Below are 17,980 nucleotides of genomic sequence, written 5' to 3'. Positions count from 1 at the left end.
TCCTGTATTAGGCTGACTGTCTATAAAGTGAGGATCTTGTCACGGGATGATTACACGGAAAATGATGACCTTGTGAATCAACCATCCTGTATTAGGCTGACTGTCTATAAAGTGAGGATCTTGTCACGGGGTGATTACACGGAAAATGATGACCTTGTGAATCAACCATCCTGTATTTGGCTATCTATAAAGTGAGGATCTTGTCACGGGGTGATTACACGGAAAATGATGACCTTGTGAATCATACATTCTGTCATAAGGTGATACCTAGAACAAGAGCCCATGCATCAACTCTCATGTCAGAGGATGATACCTAGAATGAGAAGGATCCCTCCCCTCCCATCAATCACCCTTGACGTTGAACCAGACGCTTTTATATAGTTTGAATACTCCCGACAGGAAATAATACTTTCAGCGCAAGAACACTGGTATATTTCTCCAATGAAACAGTCTTAGTGCCAGGTAATGAAAACTAGACTGCGTGTACCTGTCAATCAAGCTCCGAGAAAGAAATTCTCTCTCATGCTTTACTGTCTCTGTGGGTTGTAAGTGACGTGCGAATGTTATGTTTGCTTGTTGATATGTATATACATTCTCTCTTCTTTATCTGGTTCTTCTGAGATCCAGAATCGGAAGCCTGAACAATGATTCATCGTGACCTCAAAGAATTTGGTACCACGTCAACTGCACTGACTCGTGTTTCGAATTCGTCGCTGCATGAATATATCATCCTGATTGAGTGAATTGACTTCGGGGATTTTACTAATTTGTCATAGAACTGATACGTCGGGTAAATAAGAAATTACTCGCAAAGGGTAGTCCGTGTTTGGCGAATGGTCTTTCATATCTATAATACTTAAAGCTGCAGAGGCCTTGTGAGTGGTTCTGTGAGCGCACCTACCTTCAGATGATTAAACCTGCACTCTGTAACGCTTGAACCTGACAAGAACTTTACACCTTAACCAAAATCACATTATAAAGGTTAGTAACCTTGTTGACTCAGTCACAAGTCTAAGTCCAATTGCATGTATCAGTGAACTTCCCTCTGGATCTTCCTCGGGAGGAAGCATCAGGATGGCACGTGATTTATTTGCAGCCATTGAAGAGAGTGTTCTTGCACACAGTCCATTCTGTCCTTAACCACATTATGTCACGGCATGGAACTACGACCTTAAAAAAAGCAGTCTGTCGGGTACTGAGGGTGAAATATGTCTTTTAATTACACCCTATCGATTTGAGCCCTTGCTCCAGACCATTTGTTCAATCAGTTGTCTATGCGCTGCAAGCCTACAAGGTCACTGTAACGATCCAAATGAACATATTTGGTATTCCGAATAGAATTCTTCAGGCAATTTCTCAAAAAGAGGCTATGAAGTCATTTGTGATTAGTGTTAAGTTTTCCTTAAAGGCGAAGGCCGCCGTCAAACTGTACATGTAATGAAATTGTTTCTAAAGATGAGCTTGGGAAGAAAAGCTATTTTATTTAATCCTTTTAAACCTTTCTCTATAGTTTTTGAAGCGTTTTTATAATTATTTCTTTGTGGACAACCGCTGGAAGTTCGGGTCTCCTGCATCGAATTCAAAATGTCAGTTAGCATTCAAAAGTGGATTTACTTCGTAACGACGAAAAAACAAATGCGCTGCTGTGTTTTGATTAGATTTAGTAATCATGTGAGTTTCCTTCATTTTTTATTTTTATTTATTTTTGTTTGTTTTGTGTTGTGTGAGTGTGTTTGTGTGTGTGTGTGTGTGTGAGAGAGAGAGAGAGAGAGAGAGAGAGAGAGAGAGAGAGATACTGATGAAATAATAATGATGATAATTCATTTCAGTGAGTGGGTGGGGCTTCACACGTTAAACAACACTTAAGTTTAACCAATGGAGTATTTCAGTTAAATGACGATTTGGTCAGAAAGTAAACCTGAAAGCAACAGTCTTCGCAGGTGTAGAATTTGAATGGGATCGCAACTGCCTATGTGTCTGTTACACCAACAACGTGGATATACATTAATTTGTACAATGTTTTATTACAATCTATATACATGTAATGTATAAACCCATAGGACCCGAGTTAGAAGTGATCTTCAGCAACCCATGCGAAGCCACTAACAAGGTCGAGTGTTTAGTCTTGCTGACATGATTGATGCATGTCATAGTTTCCCAACATTGCAGATCCATGCTCATGACGTCAGTCACTGGATTGTCTGTTTCAGTTTCGACTATGAGTACTGCGTTGAATTATTAAATAAGTGAGTGGGTGAATGGGTGGGTTGATAGATGGGTGGATGAATGAATGAATGAGTAAATAAATATATTAAACATTAGAGAACAACTATTTAATGATACAGCAACTGTCGAAATAGTGCCCGCTCACCAACACTCCCTTTGTACATTGTTTAACTCACGAACTGACAGTAGTAGACACCAAAACGCCATGTTTAAAGTGGTGGTCCGTGTCATGGATTACGATTCCATTAACACTGCACGAATTTGTATCCAAAGACGACAGATGTATTCTCACTGCTATAGTTTATCTAACGTTGACTGTGAAATTAACGTTTGAAGATCCTTTAAATAATCACCAAACTGTCCCCGCGGCTGGCGAGAAACGCTCTTAAATACCTACGTTCTTTGAAAGTCGCTTTTAGAGGAGAAAAACTTTTCTTTCTCTCGCCTCATAAATAATCCCTAATCGCACGTCCGCTGATGCTGATGGGCCATTCCTGGTTTGGATTTGTAAATTTTATTGGGAATGCGTTTGCACTGCGATGCATAAATGTTGACAGAAGCATCGCGCGGGCTGGTAAGACGCGATTAGTGCCGCAAGGGCGAAATATACTGGTTCCCGTTGCGAGTAAAGGTCAACACACGGAAACATATCCACACGGCTTGTCACCGACGCAGTGTGTGGTAAGACCTTGTCTGTCAGTAACGGTACCAGCATTCAGAATGCAGACCGCGGTCTATAAGCATCCATCAGTCACTGTGGTGCGTTGCCATCAAACCTGTGGTTTCGCTTCCTGATAACAAGTCGCGAAAAGAGCACCTCATTTGCTCCTAAAGCAAATTGTAATCAATTTCTCGATGTCAGCGTTCTTCACTCCTTGGTGCAAATTCTCGAGCGGCTATTTTATTACGTGATACCCAGTATATCTCGGAGAGAGTGAGCTGTGATAACAGGCTCCCTCTATCATAATGGCGGTGTTACATGCTCAATCTTTAATAAATATGTATGAATGGTTACTGACGGCGCTTAAATGAAACACTAGAAGAAGTAAGATTAATTATGATCCCCGAATTCCTTCAGATGCGTGTTTGACAGAGTCGGAGGCAGATAAGAGGGAAACGGGATTACATAAATGCCTGTGTTATTCTGAAATTAAACGAAATCAGGAACTTGGATAAGCTCTCCTTATGTGCTTGTGGATCGGTATATGACAGAATCATTGCTAATGTGATGTTCATCATCACGTGTCTCCTGTAAGAAGCTTACAGCGTACTTTAATGCACTTGGCGTTTTCACATGTAAATGTGACCACGGGGTCACTGGGAGCACTGCAATATGTGTTACAGATATTTGAATAATAAACTTATGCCTTTTAACATGTGCCCGCTCGCTACAGCTGAAGACCTGTGAATACACAATGCCTATTAGAAAGTAGTCAAATTTCGCAAATGTTGTATTTAGGATTACATTTTCTCAGCAAACTGCAGATTCTGGTACTTTTGTTGAGTTTATTCCCTGAATCTCAGAGTCTGGGTTCTAATTCTCGGTGGTACTCAAGCCAAACAAAAGTACTGGCATAGTTGTACTTTCCTGAGAAATAGTAATCCAAATTAGGACGACGGTGATTACAATAATGATGATGATGATGATGATGATGATGATGATGATGATGATGATGATGAGGGTTAACTGATAACTTCTGAGCCTAAGAATAAAAGACTTTTCTGTGATCATTACCTGTAATTCTAAGTTAACTGAAGTCCGATGAACAAACTGTTTCGATGTAATAAGCCAGCAAAATAAGGTTTCTGACCTTTGGAAAGTGAGACAAGCAGTGCAAAAGAGCAGGGTAGCAGAGTGCGTGCATGGTACTGAAAGTCTGCCAGCCTCTAAGGTCACTAACACCAAGAACTAGCCAGAGAATATGTATTCCAGTAACCAAGTTAATGGCCGACTGGGGAATAAACATTGTCACATCATAAAAGACACGATCACCTCATCTGGCTTCAAATTACTGACATCTCATAAACAAAAAAAACAAAACGGGCACAATATGTGTCGGGGTAGTCTTTCTGTGTTTAATACTGACATTCTGCAGAAATGTTTTGCATCGATTTGTGACCTAAGATGAAACCTTGCTTCACCGCTTCATGCATGTCCATCACCAATAAAGGCTAAGAATGTTTCATCATCTGGAAAAGTTACGTGTGGTCGGGGAAGGTCACAATGTGATGGACTGGAATCCTACAGGGAAAACATTGCACACAGCAAATTATGCTGCACGTTTGAGGCAATTGCGGAATGGAAATAAGAAGGCTTGAAAGGCTCCCATCAGGACAGTGCTCAAGTGTTCACTTCAGTCATCGGCGTGGTTACACTCCCCGTTTACGATCACCTTCAGCATCAGTCTCATATCCCGCATCTGACTTCCGTTTGTTTCCAAACACGAAGAAACCACTAGTCCAATTCCATTTCTACGAAGTTCCAAGTTTCAACGAACTAGGACAAAATGCTGTCAATATCGCAGGAAAATGTTATCCAGCTCTAACCCATGTCGGATTAAAGAGTTGTTTTCTCAAAATAGTCCCTGTGGATATACCTTGCCATGATTTAACATAAATAATGAATCGGGGCCTGCTAGTTCTTGCTTTACCCCTTTACTGCCTTGTGCAAGACAGGCTTACATCAAATACCATCTGTTAACGTCGAAAAGAAGGGGATCAAACTATCGACCTTCCGGTTTCCAGGAATAATCGGTATCATAATCATTCCTCTGTACCCGAAGAAATTGCATGGACAATTCACAGCACATTCTAATGGTATTTATACCAGAAACCATTGCCTGACATCGCATACAAAAGGAAACGTTCCCGCTCAACTGAGTATGAGCAAATGTTCTTTATTAGGTACTTCAGCCACGCTTCCTGAATCTATGGCGCTCCTTCCTTGGCGGAAGATGAAAGAGAACATTCAACACAAATGTGATAATTAACCAGCATTGTCATCAGTATCTATCGTAATGTGGCCAGATTAGACGACCCCTAACCCTTTGATATAGCGTGGGCGTTTGATCTACGTCCACTCCATTGTACCGTTGAAGGGATTCGCCACGTGGTACATCCGAGGCGGTAGTACGTGTAATGGATGCTTGCGGTAGGGAATGCAGGTTTAGGATGTCATGTGCCAGCAGCAGAACTGGATAAATACCTGGGGCAAAATAATGGCAATAGCATTCTTGGACAAGCAGCAATTGCAGTAGTCATTTATAGAATTCATACCGTAGCAGTTATTCATAGTAGTAGTAGTAGTAGTAGTAGTAGTAGTAGTAGTAGTAGTAGTACGCTACCACTGGCCAAATGTTTCTTATTGTAATCTCCTTAATTTGTGTATGCAGAGTGGGTAGGTATGTAACCAAAGTGTAAAAAAAGGTTAAGACTGGACAACCTTCGTTATTGGTGTACGTCAATGTGCTTCTTAAACAACCACAGTGACCGAGTGGGTACTGCAACCCGATTTGGCGTTCCTTCTATGATTCTCTGATACTGTGTTCGAATCCCATATTTTTCAAAACTCTTCATCTGTCAACACTCTTTCAGCAAAGGAAATCTCTCGAAAGCCTTTTATACACGCCAAAATAGGATGAAAAGACATTTCGAAGATATGTGGAATTAAACTTGTTGGCTCACTGAAACAACACTGACCTATCAACTAGATTATAAAGTAAACGTCTACATTCTAGCAATAAAAGGTAGCACTCCATACAGTTTTCTACCAAAATTTATTAGATTGAAGAAGTCATTAAAATCTCTAAAATCTCATAAAGCACGCATTACAAATTCCGTCTGACGCACTCTCACAGGTACATGATAGCTCAACCAAACTAAGAAACGACAACGTTACATACAGAATACATTAACCTTTGAGACAGACCAGCTGTGCGTAGTTTAGCCCACGTGGGAAGGGAGTTGCAGACATTATTAGGGACAGATAATCAGTGAATATTGTCTGTTGTCATCAATATTTACCAACCGAAAGACATATATGGAATTATGCTAATTAGATTTAACTTTAAAGGAATAAAACATGGAATCCGTTTCTCATTCACGCTCAGATGTTGGGTTTTTTTTCAACACACGAAAACTGTTGACAACGTGGGAGTAATAAGTAAAGAGCAGGCCTTTTGAAAACCAAAATATTATATCATCCTATTTTCATCAACCATTATCAACGTGCACAAGGCCTTCCATCCTCCAATGGTCTTTCAATGGTAGCGTTGATAACAGCAGTTTATTTCCAATTATGACATTTGTAACATACACGAAACTTAAACAGATGCCATAATAACAGTTTTGCTTAACACAAATGCTAGTCAGGCAATGTGAGCACAATAAATGGATTTTGAAAACTGCCAACTTTCAAATATTTGATAGACACAACAATATAGAACACACTAGCATAAACTTCAACACGGTCCATTGTGAATAAATTAAGAACTTCGTGCCAAAATAAACAACGTATACAACCCAATGATACCCGCATAGTATCAACACTTCATTGTACAGCATTCATACATGATTGTATAAACGTTTATCAGCTTGAAATGATGCACGACACAACCACAATGCGTGCATGCATTATATGTGATAACTCTTCATTACATATCGAAGAAAGCGACTGTAAAATACTTAGTATGGAAATTGATATTCTATTTAATAAGAAAAATACTCCCTTCTTTGAGTGTTTACCTGTAAGAAAATTAATTCAACACTACATACGCAGCTGTCCTGAAAATGAAGTTATTTTGATCTTCATTTTGACACTTTTATGGTTTCGTGTAATAACTGTCAGCCAGTGCACGAACCTCTTGCTCTATATTTATGAATGGTAAAACATGTTTTCCAACTAAACCTTTGTTACATAAAAAGTATGAAGTGTGTATTGATATTTCAAGGTAGGTCTACCTCCAAAGTTTGTGTGGTATCAACAACAGTTCATGATGTTAGATAATAGTTACGACATTATATGGTGAAGTACAAAACTATATCATCTAGTTGACAGCACTGTGAATACATCCAGTTTGTAGTATTTGTGAGGGTTTTATACATACAGCGAGGTGTTTATTTGGTGATCCACTTATTCAAAATAGGTACATTTACAACAGAGTGAGTATTCAACGATACTTTGGATGCCATCAAGAATCAATACTCTGAGATATGATTAATACTCAGCGCATCTCACAGTGCAGAAATAACTCACATTGTAGGGCCCAAGAACAGCTTGAAATATACATCTGTACAAATTTTACATACATGAGGAATAAATTACGTCTTTATGAACACTGAAATATTAACACGTATCCCTCAGGATGTATAATACAATGTGTTGTATATGTACATGGTCAATTTGTAATTTGTATAGGTACATCATTGCCCTTGGCACGCCCATATAATCACACACATATACGCTAGATGGACACTGTATCTGATGTGTCCTGCCAGTACCGTATATCAGGCATACATAACACACTAAATGGCATGCTAATGGTATACATGTTAAGTACATATTCCAAATGATGTGCACCAAAGCGTTCTGAATGCTCCCTACAACCAATTTCCGTAGCGGCCACACCAGTTCAACCCATTATGGTCAATATATGCGGGAAGATACTGCAAATGGGTTCAAATGAAAGTAACTAAATGTTCTCTCAGCTCAGTATACAGACACACAGACTTATTACTTAACTGCTGTTTTCCTTCGCAAAATTATTCTGCCTATATTTCTAACCCTACTGGTAGCCTGACTCCTTACTGAAAAAAGCTGAGCACCTTGCTCGCGTGTTCAAAGCCAAAAAAAAAAAACGTTCACATGCCTCTATCATCGTAAGGCCGTTGACGTCATTGCAGTGGCGGAAGGTGACGTTTTCTTCGAGTTGGCACATGTTCTTCCAGTTAACCGGATGACGCATTCACACAAAGGTGATAGACTTTGTCAGTCATTGTATCTACCCACCATACAGGATCTGTAACGTTTACAGTTTACCCACAACAGGGAACGATTGTTGTTTCTTCCGGGATCTCTGTGCAAACATCATCTGTACCAACAGTCAGCATCTTCTTCGTATCCACTCCTCCCCCTCTGATCACCAACCCAGTAAGGCACGGAGTCAACCACATGCGTGTGTATTTGGAGGTGTATGTACTTGTTAGACACATACTACAGCTTTCTCATAAACACGCATTGGTGACAAATGAATATCATGACTCTCTGATTACGGCTTCTCTTTACGTTTCTGCATCACTGTAGTCCACATGTAAATAGTCGCCGTTAAAGTCTCTATTATAATCTGGTCTAAACTCGCTTTCAAACTCCCTCGTGCTAGGCAGAGGTGACTTCCTGACCTCCTTCAGCTGAATGATTCCATTGGCTGATTCTGGGAGATCAGAACCCCGTGAGTGTCCGCCATGTTTTTCGGCTTTGCACCTTGAACATTTCCGCTTAAATTTGGGCTTTTGAGCAGACCCCAGACATCGAATTGCAAATCTCAGCTCCTCTCCCATCTCTGAACACAGCGATTGCTACGGACGAGAAGAAACAGTGTATTTATAAGAATCAATACATAATTATACTCTATGTTTAGTGTATGGCTATCTCTCAAGGAGCGGTGAATGATATATAATACTGAAAGTACTTATTGACATTGACTTTAAAGTATGATGCGACTTTACCTTTGATCATAGAGAGTGCCTGCCATCATGTTAAAGTGTTTACATAGTTATTTGTTCCGGTGGGAACGCATATTCCAACATCCCTTTTATAATCACTATGGTACGTTCTAAAAAGCCATCAAACTGTTGAACTAGGATGTTCTGGTGAGGAAAGAGACTTATCCGGAGGAAACTAAGCTACTATTTAACGGTTTTCCTTCACAATAAAATATCTATTTTGGGGAGACTTGTACATACATTGCACTAAAACCTCGGATAATGAACAGGAGGGTTGAAGGAAAAGACAGGGTGTTGGAAAACTACGTTATATTTTACGTACATTGATGATGCAAAGCTGCATGCAGGCATTAAAATGAACAGATCTGAATAGTATGACTGAAATAGCTGTTGAGCTACATCACAACTTTGAGCTTTACTGGCTAATACAATTAGTGAGTCAAACAGTAAGGACGACAGATAGACTTCAGATGAAAGACTTTCGACATATGTAACTTCTAACACTCACCTCCAAACGTTTAGGGCAGGAATCACAAGTCTGTCAAGTTAGAAACATAATATAAAAAAATATTATATATATTCTTTTGTGAAATGTGTCATCAGCAAGAAACATTTTTTTCATGAAGTAAATGTTGATTTAATGTTGACATATGATATACTATTACCAGAAGTTGATAAATATGAAAATGCTCAATACGATGAAGGTGTCGTGTTTCTGTCGACATGCCGATGTGTTGTCTGTTTGGATTGTTTCATTATTTGGCATAGTTATGGCTCGTAGGAGGTGTCCGTTCAAGTAACTGGGCAATACATTATTTCAGTCAATAACCGTTATGTTTTACATAAATTTTACATATTCAAACTACAAAGATATCATTACATACTGGTATACATGCATCTATATAAAAGGTGCCAATAAAAATATGTAGAATATTAAGAGATTGTAAGAGATTGTTTTGTGCTTTTCAAAACTAGACCCATATCCTACAGAGAATTAACATGTAAATTCCAAAATATATATAATTTTGTCAAAAACTAAAGTTTGCCCTGAGGTATCGCACAGAAAACATTTTCAAAAAGGTCTTCCATTAATGCCCTCTAAACTTTCTTCGTAAATACATTTTAAATAAAAACAGTGCATGATATAACACCATTACCGAAAATTGAGTGCAAGAGTTACTTAGAGTATTGATATTACTGATGTTAAAACATGTAGATATGGTGTTGTTGTTGCAGATGTGGGTGCTAGGGGTGAGTTTGATATCACTGAGGGTATAGAGAGTGCAATAGGACAACAGTCACCAATACAACACACGAAGCCAGATTTCACTTCTCCCTGCCAGCCCAGCTTTGATCTACCACATAGATCTCCTGAACTAGATTTGCTTGAAAAGGGTAATGAGATACAAACCCTGAGGTCTCTCATTAGCGTGGCTTATCTTTCGGGGCCTACATGTATGAAACAAAATATCACCACTGACGAGAACTAAAACTTTAATTATATTTATTGCTTGCGCGGATGGATGTTAACCAGCATTAAATTGCAATTATCAAGCCGGGTGATAAATGCAGTTTATTTCCGTTCACAAAGAGTAATTATGGTATATGATCACGTAACTTTGTATTGCATGTATGTTTTTATAGTTGTGAAAGGCAAATCATTTAAACATGACTTTAATATCACGTTTATGGATGTTAAAGTAAACCTTATACACCTACATCACTGTTGCAGTGTGTTCTATAAAGGGATTGTGAAATTGAACCACTAAGATGAACCCTGACGTGCATTGGGCTTATTAATTGACTTGGTCTTATTAATTTTATGTCTTAATTTGCTTCTTTGGGTATCAAGCAAAACTCACAACACTAAAATACAATTTCTTCAAACATATGCTAAAAGTAAATACTCATAACAGAGAATGATAAAACTTTACCACATGGGCGCACACATTCACAATCAAGCAATACACAACGCCAATAGTGAAAACAGCATCAGCAAATGGGTTACCTTTTTGGCATGCCGTTCATCACGGGCGTTCTTCTTGGATTTGTAGATGAACTCACAGATGGCAACCAGCACCGCAAGGGCTAGACCAACAAGCAGCACCACAAAGATCCCACCCACGTTCTCCACCCCGAGAGCATTGGCTTTTGAGTCCTTGTTCTCCTCACGCATGCACGTACCAGTACTTTTCCACCATTTGTTGTACAGCATCTGGATTCGCCCATTCTCCTGCAGTTCCAGGATTGCCATGGATAGTTTGTCTCTATAAGCGGAATCTAAATGAAGACAAACTTAGATGTAAATTCAATGTATTCTGTACATCAGCAAATGTGTAATACATATTTCCTTCACCTTATTCCACGTCATTGTGGTCCAAATACTCCAAAGAGACTTTAACCCCATATTATGTTTAACGTGGCAGTGATATATCCAATAATGCGTCAGCGAAGGTGTATCTCAAGGAAAAAACAGAACGTGACTTTTCTGAGATTGGTTATGCGTTTTTTCCATGAACTGACAGATAATTTGGAGAATCTGTCTCTTTGTTTTGAAAAGGCATGGCTTGAGTTGGAGGTGATTGTATATACTGTCTGACTAACGGAATTATCAAACAAATGTCACTCATGTATGTTATCTTTGTTGGGGATATAAATAAACAGTATATTAGGCAGAGTCGTGTTTCACAAAGAGTTAGTCATTTGAAATCCGATGATTATATTTTGGAATTATAACAGCCATGGCTCTATGACTGCGTAACATGATTACAGAAACTGAAATCGACATTAATCCGTCTCTAAAAAAACAAATAGGATAACTTCAGGGAAGCAGGGTTCAAACTCATTTGTATATTTTCAGAACATAGCTCATTGTGTTTTCAGGAGCAATATCAATTTCAAAAGATCAAATGCAGCCAATATAGGTTGTCCACAAACTCATACAGCTCACAAACTACTCACAACGTACATCTATTTTGTTCATACTATCTAACGTATGAACGAAACTACAAAATATTCTAATGCTCATAGTTGTTTATATCACTGAATAGAAACCTTAAAATCGTATACCTTTAAACATATGTTCGTAAAGGCTTTTGTCTATTATCATTAGCAGAAAGGCAACATGATTACCAGATTACGTTGGACACAATGGGACCTAGAACAGCACACGAAATGTGTGTCATACAGACCCTGAAAGGAAATTACCACGCACAGTAGTAGAGTTTTCTAGATAACATCGATATCAGTGTCTGAAAACGAACACGTTTTTGTTTAATGAAGATAATCATTGACCGTTTTACTCTATCAATATTTTCATTTCAGACACTATACGTTAATATAGCGATATATCTTCTCGGCTAACCGACATGCGGCTTGTTTCGTTTATCTTATAGTCAGCATCAAATCTTGTCCAGTGTAGTCGCAAACCGCAATTAACATCTGCAAAGAAGTTATCGTGCTATGAAATCATTTGTTCTGAATATATTTCCTTTAAATCCACATTTTGAAATTATATGGTAAGGAATTGGTCACATAAATTTCAAGGATGTCTTTAATTCCTTTCATCTGAGAACTGAAAAGACAGTAATGTTTCCTTTCTATCTAACGTTTCACTTGCGATTATCCATCTCGAGAAAATAATTCCATCATTCTCTTATTAATCAAATTATACGAATAACTGCGTCCTTTGATCGTAATCTCAAGACTAACTTGGATTTAAAGGCACCTCAACAAATGTCTGTTTAAGCAAAGATCTGAAGTTACATATTGGGCAATGAATATAAGTTATTGACTGTAAGGGGAAGACGAAGCTGTTTTAATCCAATAGTCAGCTCTTCCAAGCCAGAGGAGGAGGCGACCCTCGACTGAATTCGGAGGTAATCTAACTGTCTGGATGGGAACGATAAATGAGAGAATCCACCAATTATTGACCTTTGTTTCCCGTTCATTTCACGATAAACTAATTACAGAAACGGTTGGTTTGGACACACAGAGAGGGCAGTGTCGGAACAGCCCGCACGCCGATTGTGACCTCGGAGGTACTCAGACATAATTGTTATCCGATTGTCGTGCGAATTGCTGTGCCAATTACATCTCAAGAAGGAAGGCCCACACATGGTGCATTTGACAGCGGTCAGTGCTAAGGGTGTGCTTGGTACGTAAAGCACATTTTCCTGAAATGAAATGTTTCCCACAGATTGGCATTTTACACCCATCTGCTGTTTTTCAGAATGTGACCAATACTAAGGTCTTCATTTGCGCTCAAATGTTCTTATATGTTCCATTTCGACGAGGTCACATCTAAAAAGTTTTCGCACATAGAGTTTACGTTTAACGCATGTGAACAACATTCCAGCTGTTACTTTCTGTTTCAGAAATTATGATTTTCTTCCCATACATATACAACCCCAAAGAAGTAAAAACATCACACGCTAAGTATATTTTTATTGATCTATACTACACTTGCTCAAAAAACAATTCAAACTGCCAAACACGTCACCCATTTATGAAATAGATAATATCGTGGAAGTAGTAAAATTCTTTATGCATAAAATCTGTTGGAACTCAACTTGGAGTAAAAGGTAGAGTGTTAAGGGTTGTTTGATCCGAATGTTTACGACGCTTACAGTCGTCAAATATTTATATCAATAACCCAGATAGGGTATTTTTCAGGATATTTTGTTCCAGTTTGGTACTATGTATTTCCACGTTTAGGACCAAGGAAAACAGACGAACACTTCGTCAGATAGGTCAGTGATATAATATGACCTGTGCACTAGTTGCCATGAGAATAGTAGTTGACTGACACTTTAGATTGTACACCGACCTATATTACCCGAAGTATCAGTGGATCTTAATGCATGTTACCGCCAAAACTAATAATACAAGTATGCACTATGCATCCATGTTCCCAGTCAGTACGTATACTGCGTAAAAACCGTGAAGATCCGCGTTAGAATTGATCTTCAGTAACCCATGCTTGTCGTAAGAGGCGACTAACGGGTCAGGTTCGCTGACTTGCTTGACGCATGTCATCGTATCCCGATTGTGTAGAATGATGCTCATGAAATGGGCAATCTTTTTGTTGCGAGGGGCGATAACTCTCCTTTAAAATGATATAAGTGATGGTCCAACTTCTCGCTTCCGGTCTGGTTCCCGAATCAAAGTACGCTGCGATAATATGCTACATGTAAAGACAGAACCCAGCTAACGCTTCACTGAAAAACCTATCGTTTACAACGAAAAGTCATTAACTCACACATGTTCTGCTGTGATTTTTAGTTTTTAAAAAGCATCGTTTGTTTAATTTTCAAGTGCAATACTAATTGACACGATATAGACAATGAGGGAAACGCAATGAAAAAACGTTATATTGCCACGTCTTTTCCTACGACAGAACACAAGGCAGTGCAAGTCTTGGGTGTCGTAGCATCTTTGGAAATTCTGTTTATATGTTATCAACCCCTATGTTATTTCCACTGGAAATTCTTTAACTATTGTCGCATTAAAAGCTTGCATATGTTTCCCATAAAACCACCGAGCTCAATGTGAAAAGTCGGAGATACACCTCCCACCAACGAGCATTCCCTGGAAGGTCTTTATCGCCAGTTTGTGATTATTACACATTCCTGACAATTAAAGAAATTCTGTATAGAATGTAACAGTTTGTTAGAAATATATTAATGACGTTTAGAGCAACAGTTCCTCACTCATCTGAACCCATGTTGGTTCTAAATTCTGACACTACTCTATATTTTCATGTATACGTATAAAAGTGCTAGACACCTATTATCCAAGCTGTTAGTCGGTTGCATCGGAAACACCAGTCATCATAGTTTGCCTTAAAATATTTACCCCCTTGTAAAATTAGTCCATCAATCAGTGTTGTGAGTCATTGACATTTCTTACAAAACATTAACACCACTTGAAGCTCTTAACATAAAGAGTCATTTACGGAGATTTGTGTCAACAGACAAACATATAATTCCAAGAGGATGTGTATGATAGAATTATATTACATATATGTTTCTTGTTTTGATAACATCATAGTGACAAATATTTCCCATGACAGACCATATGTTATCTAACTTTAACTTTATAATCCGATTTTCATTCAACAGTTCCTTAAGAAAACTTTACATTATGTAGGTTTGTTGGGAATTAACACAGAAAATGTGTCAAAAATCAGATATATGTTTTTGATTACTTAAAGTCGAATTTAACCCCTCAATTATTCTATGAAGACATGTTTATGCATTTATTTTTATGTTTACATGTTTAACAGATATTATGTATAATGACTGAATAAAATCATGCATGTGTAATTTAATATTAAAGTAGACACGCATTCACAACACATTACAACATTGTACAGTGCAGCTACAAAGTAATGTGGGAAAAGATTCTGACTTTGTATATATATTTTTGTTAGAATTTGAAAAATCAATTTATTGCAACAAAACATGGAGAGGTAGGTCTAATAAATAAAATATGACTATTATAATAATCTGACTATTGTGAAGGCATGTTGTATGTAGACGCTGCATTAAAATGTAGACCAGAATGTATTATACTAGAGATAAAAATTTATAATCAGTATGAACATATGTATTATTTTAGTTATGTAATGAAAAAAAATGGAAAGTGCCCTTGAATATGTACTTATCCTAGTAGTAGTATTTTTTCCTCTGTGTCTAAAATATATGTTTAATAAATGCACACTGTAATATTTTACACACTGTAATATTATTCAGGTTAATTAAAATGCAGTAAAAATTTGCAATGGTTTTTTATACATTATTTGTCCATACATTGATTTTATAATGTTATGCATCACATCTCTCTCTCTCTCTCTCTCTCTTTCTTTCTTTCTTTCTTTCTCTCTCTCTCTCTCTCTCTGCTAATTATTTGTCAAAAGTTTCAATCACAGCGTGTATGGCCCGATGAAATTAAAGCGACTTCAGTACATACAAAATGAAAATGCATTGCAGTTATAAATGTGTGATATTGAGTCATCTAGTGTCAGGCTTAAATTACCGATTGTGAAACGTCAACAAAACGACAAAACATGACCTGAAAACGATCATTTGATTCCACCGCCTCGCTTCGAACTGCTATTTCTCGATTCATTTTTGCAACATAAGCAGTCATGACTATCCCAGATGTATCATATGATCATTGAATAACTATTTCAGGACATAACACTTGACATATCATCGTAAAAGGAAAAGATATACTGTCCATGCACCAGCATGAACGTTCCCGTTGACGATGAAGGCTGTACTGGTTAACTGTCTCTAAGTGTAATAGTAACACGTATGACGCACATTGCACATACGACATGCGCTGTCAGTTTAAGGTTAGACCGTCCGGATCAGCGCACCTAACGGATTAGTGAAGGGAAATATATTCAAAAAGATCGCCCATTGATCACTGGATTGCCTGGGTCAGATTGGATTATTTACAGACTGTCGTCATGTAGCCGGGATACTGGTGGGTTAGGCGTTAAACAACAAACAAAAAAGACTAGTTAGGCATTAACCCACTTTGGAAAAATGGATTATTATAGACTATTGTTTCGAGAAATATAACTGTGGTCGGAGTGTTCCAAATGTGCAGCCAAGGGAAGATAATACATGTTCCTCACATATTTGTGGCGTACATTTAGCATTACACAAGGCGTCTCAGATAACTTGAATACAACATTAACGCGCAAAGTAAATCTTTGTCAATACAACATGCGTTTCATTTCAAGTAAACGTCTGCATTGTGATTGATGGCTTGTGTTATTTATGGCAATGCTTGGCTAACAGACAATGCACACATAACTATCCTATACATTTCACAACATATTGCCTGTGTGTGCTTCGTGGAGGATCTGCATTGTCTGGATTCTGAACATCGTGGTTGAACACGGTTGCTGTCATGTAGGACATACGTGAGCAGCAAATAGTAAAACAACACACTATGTGTTACAATGTCACTCAATTTGTATGGTTGTTTTCCCAGAGGTTCACAGAAAAACAATGCTTACTCCACAGAATCAAATTACTTCATTTTCCTACCAAATTGTAAACAACTAATATTCTCTTTCATGTACATGTATTATCTGCAAAACAGTGCAGATCGGTTTTAAGTACTGTTGTTTCAAAGATCCCAGGAGACCAATTGACTTGAACATTTAAATCCTTATAGTCCTACAGAAGTTGTTGCTGTTGTTGTCTTAAATATGTTTTATCTTCTTCGGAAGCAGCTAAACATAATATACTGAGTTCAAAACACAGAAGGAAGAAGACCAGTCATAAATTACCCATGTTGCGATGAGGGCGTTGTAAGTGAAGGAAACACCACCGTTTAAGGGATTTGGTAAAGTCACTTTACCAAAGCCACTTGAGACAGGTGATCGCCTACACAAGGTCGCACCCCTCTCTACTACTGTCAACACGTTATTGAATAAAGCAATAATTAAAACAGACAGTAGCGCCATGCTAGGTCGGGATCCCCGCTATTGCACATACTGCGGCCATTGTAATTGCATTATCTTGACAATAAGTTCAGTGTCTCGGAGCGAAGAAAGCTTGGTTTGGCCTCGCTTCATAGCTCGTTACGTATATGATCTAACATAATCTCATAATTAGATACATCTAAGTGAATCGATCAGCTAATGCCTACGTGCTGGTACTTTAGTCTGCATTGCTGTCTATGAACCATACTACCTCGTCGTACACTCAGCCCTTTCCACGATGCAAAAGCCCTGAATTAAGCAAGTCTAGATTCTTCTCAGACTCAGGTTCTGAATCTCACAGCCACATATTCTATTTATTTATATTGAGTTAGCTGTGTTTATCACATCTATGTGGCCACAAACTAACCGCTGATACTTTTGTATTCATCGATGTTGATAGCTTGTATAAGATGGGGTTGTATCCCTTGATAACAAAAATAATCTTTTAAACACTAGTTTTTAAATGTCATTGTGTTGTGTGTACTGTTATTTTTTGTACCGGGTGTTTAATAATCATTTTCAGGTAAA

The 17,980-nt window shown here is 38.1% G+C and overlaps 1 protein-coding gene across 3 annotated transcripts in view; it reads right to left on the bottom strand.

Annotated features, from left to right (window-relative positions):
• Positions 1-5,988: 5,988 nt before the first annotated feature.
• LOC137287183 (glutamate receptor ionotropic, kainate 2-like) overlaps positions 5,989-17,980 on the bottom strand; it is a 131,769-nt gene continuing 119,777 nt past the window's right edge. For all 3 annotated transcript variants that reach the window (XM_067819357.1, XM_067819356.1, XM_067819358.1), the window contains 3 exons: positions 10,955-11,226; positions 9,455-9,484; positions 5,989-8,799 (listed from right to left, as the gene is read on the bottom strand). In XM_067819357.1, coding sequence (XP_067675458.1) covers positions 8,506-8,799; positions 9,455-9,484; positions 10,955-11,226 — 596 coding nt within the window. In that variant the 3' untranslated portion in view covers positions 5,989-8,505. The remainder of the gene's footprint in view (positions 8,800-9,454; positions 9,485-10,954; positions 11,227-17,980) is intronic.

The sequence above is a fragment of the Haliotis asinina genome, chromosome 6 (genome assembly GCF_037392515.1).
Source record: "Haliotis asinina isolate JCU_RB_2024 chromosome 6, JCU_Hal_asi_v2, whole genome shotgun sequence".
NCBI classification, from domain to species: Eukaryota; Metazoa; Mollusca; class Gastropoda; order Lepetellida; family Haliotidae; genus Haliotis; species Haliotis asinina.
This window is presented reverse-complemented; position numbering and strand designations above follow the sequence as displayed.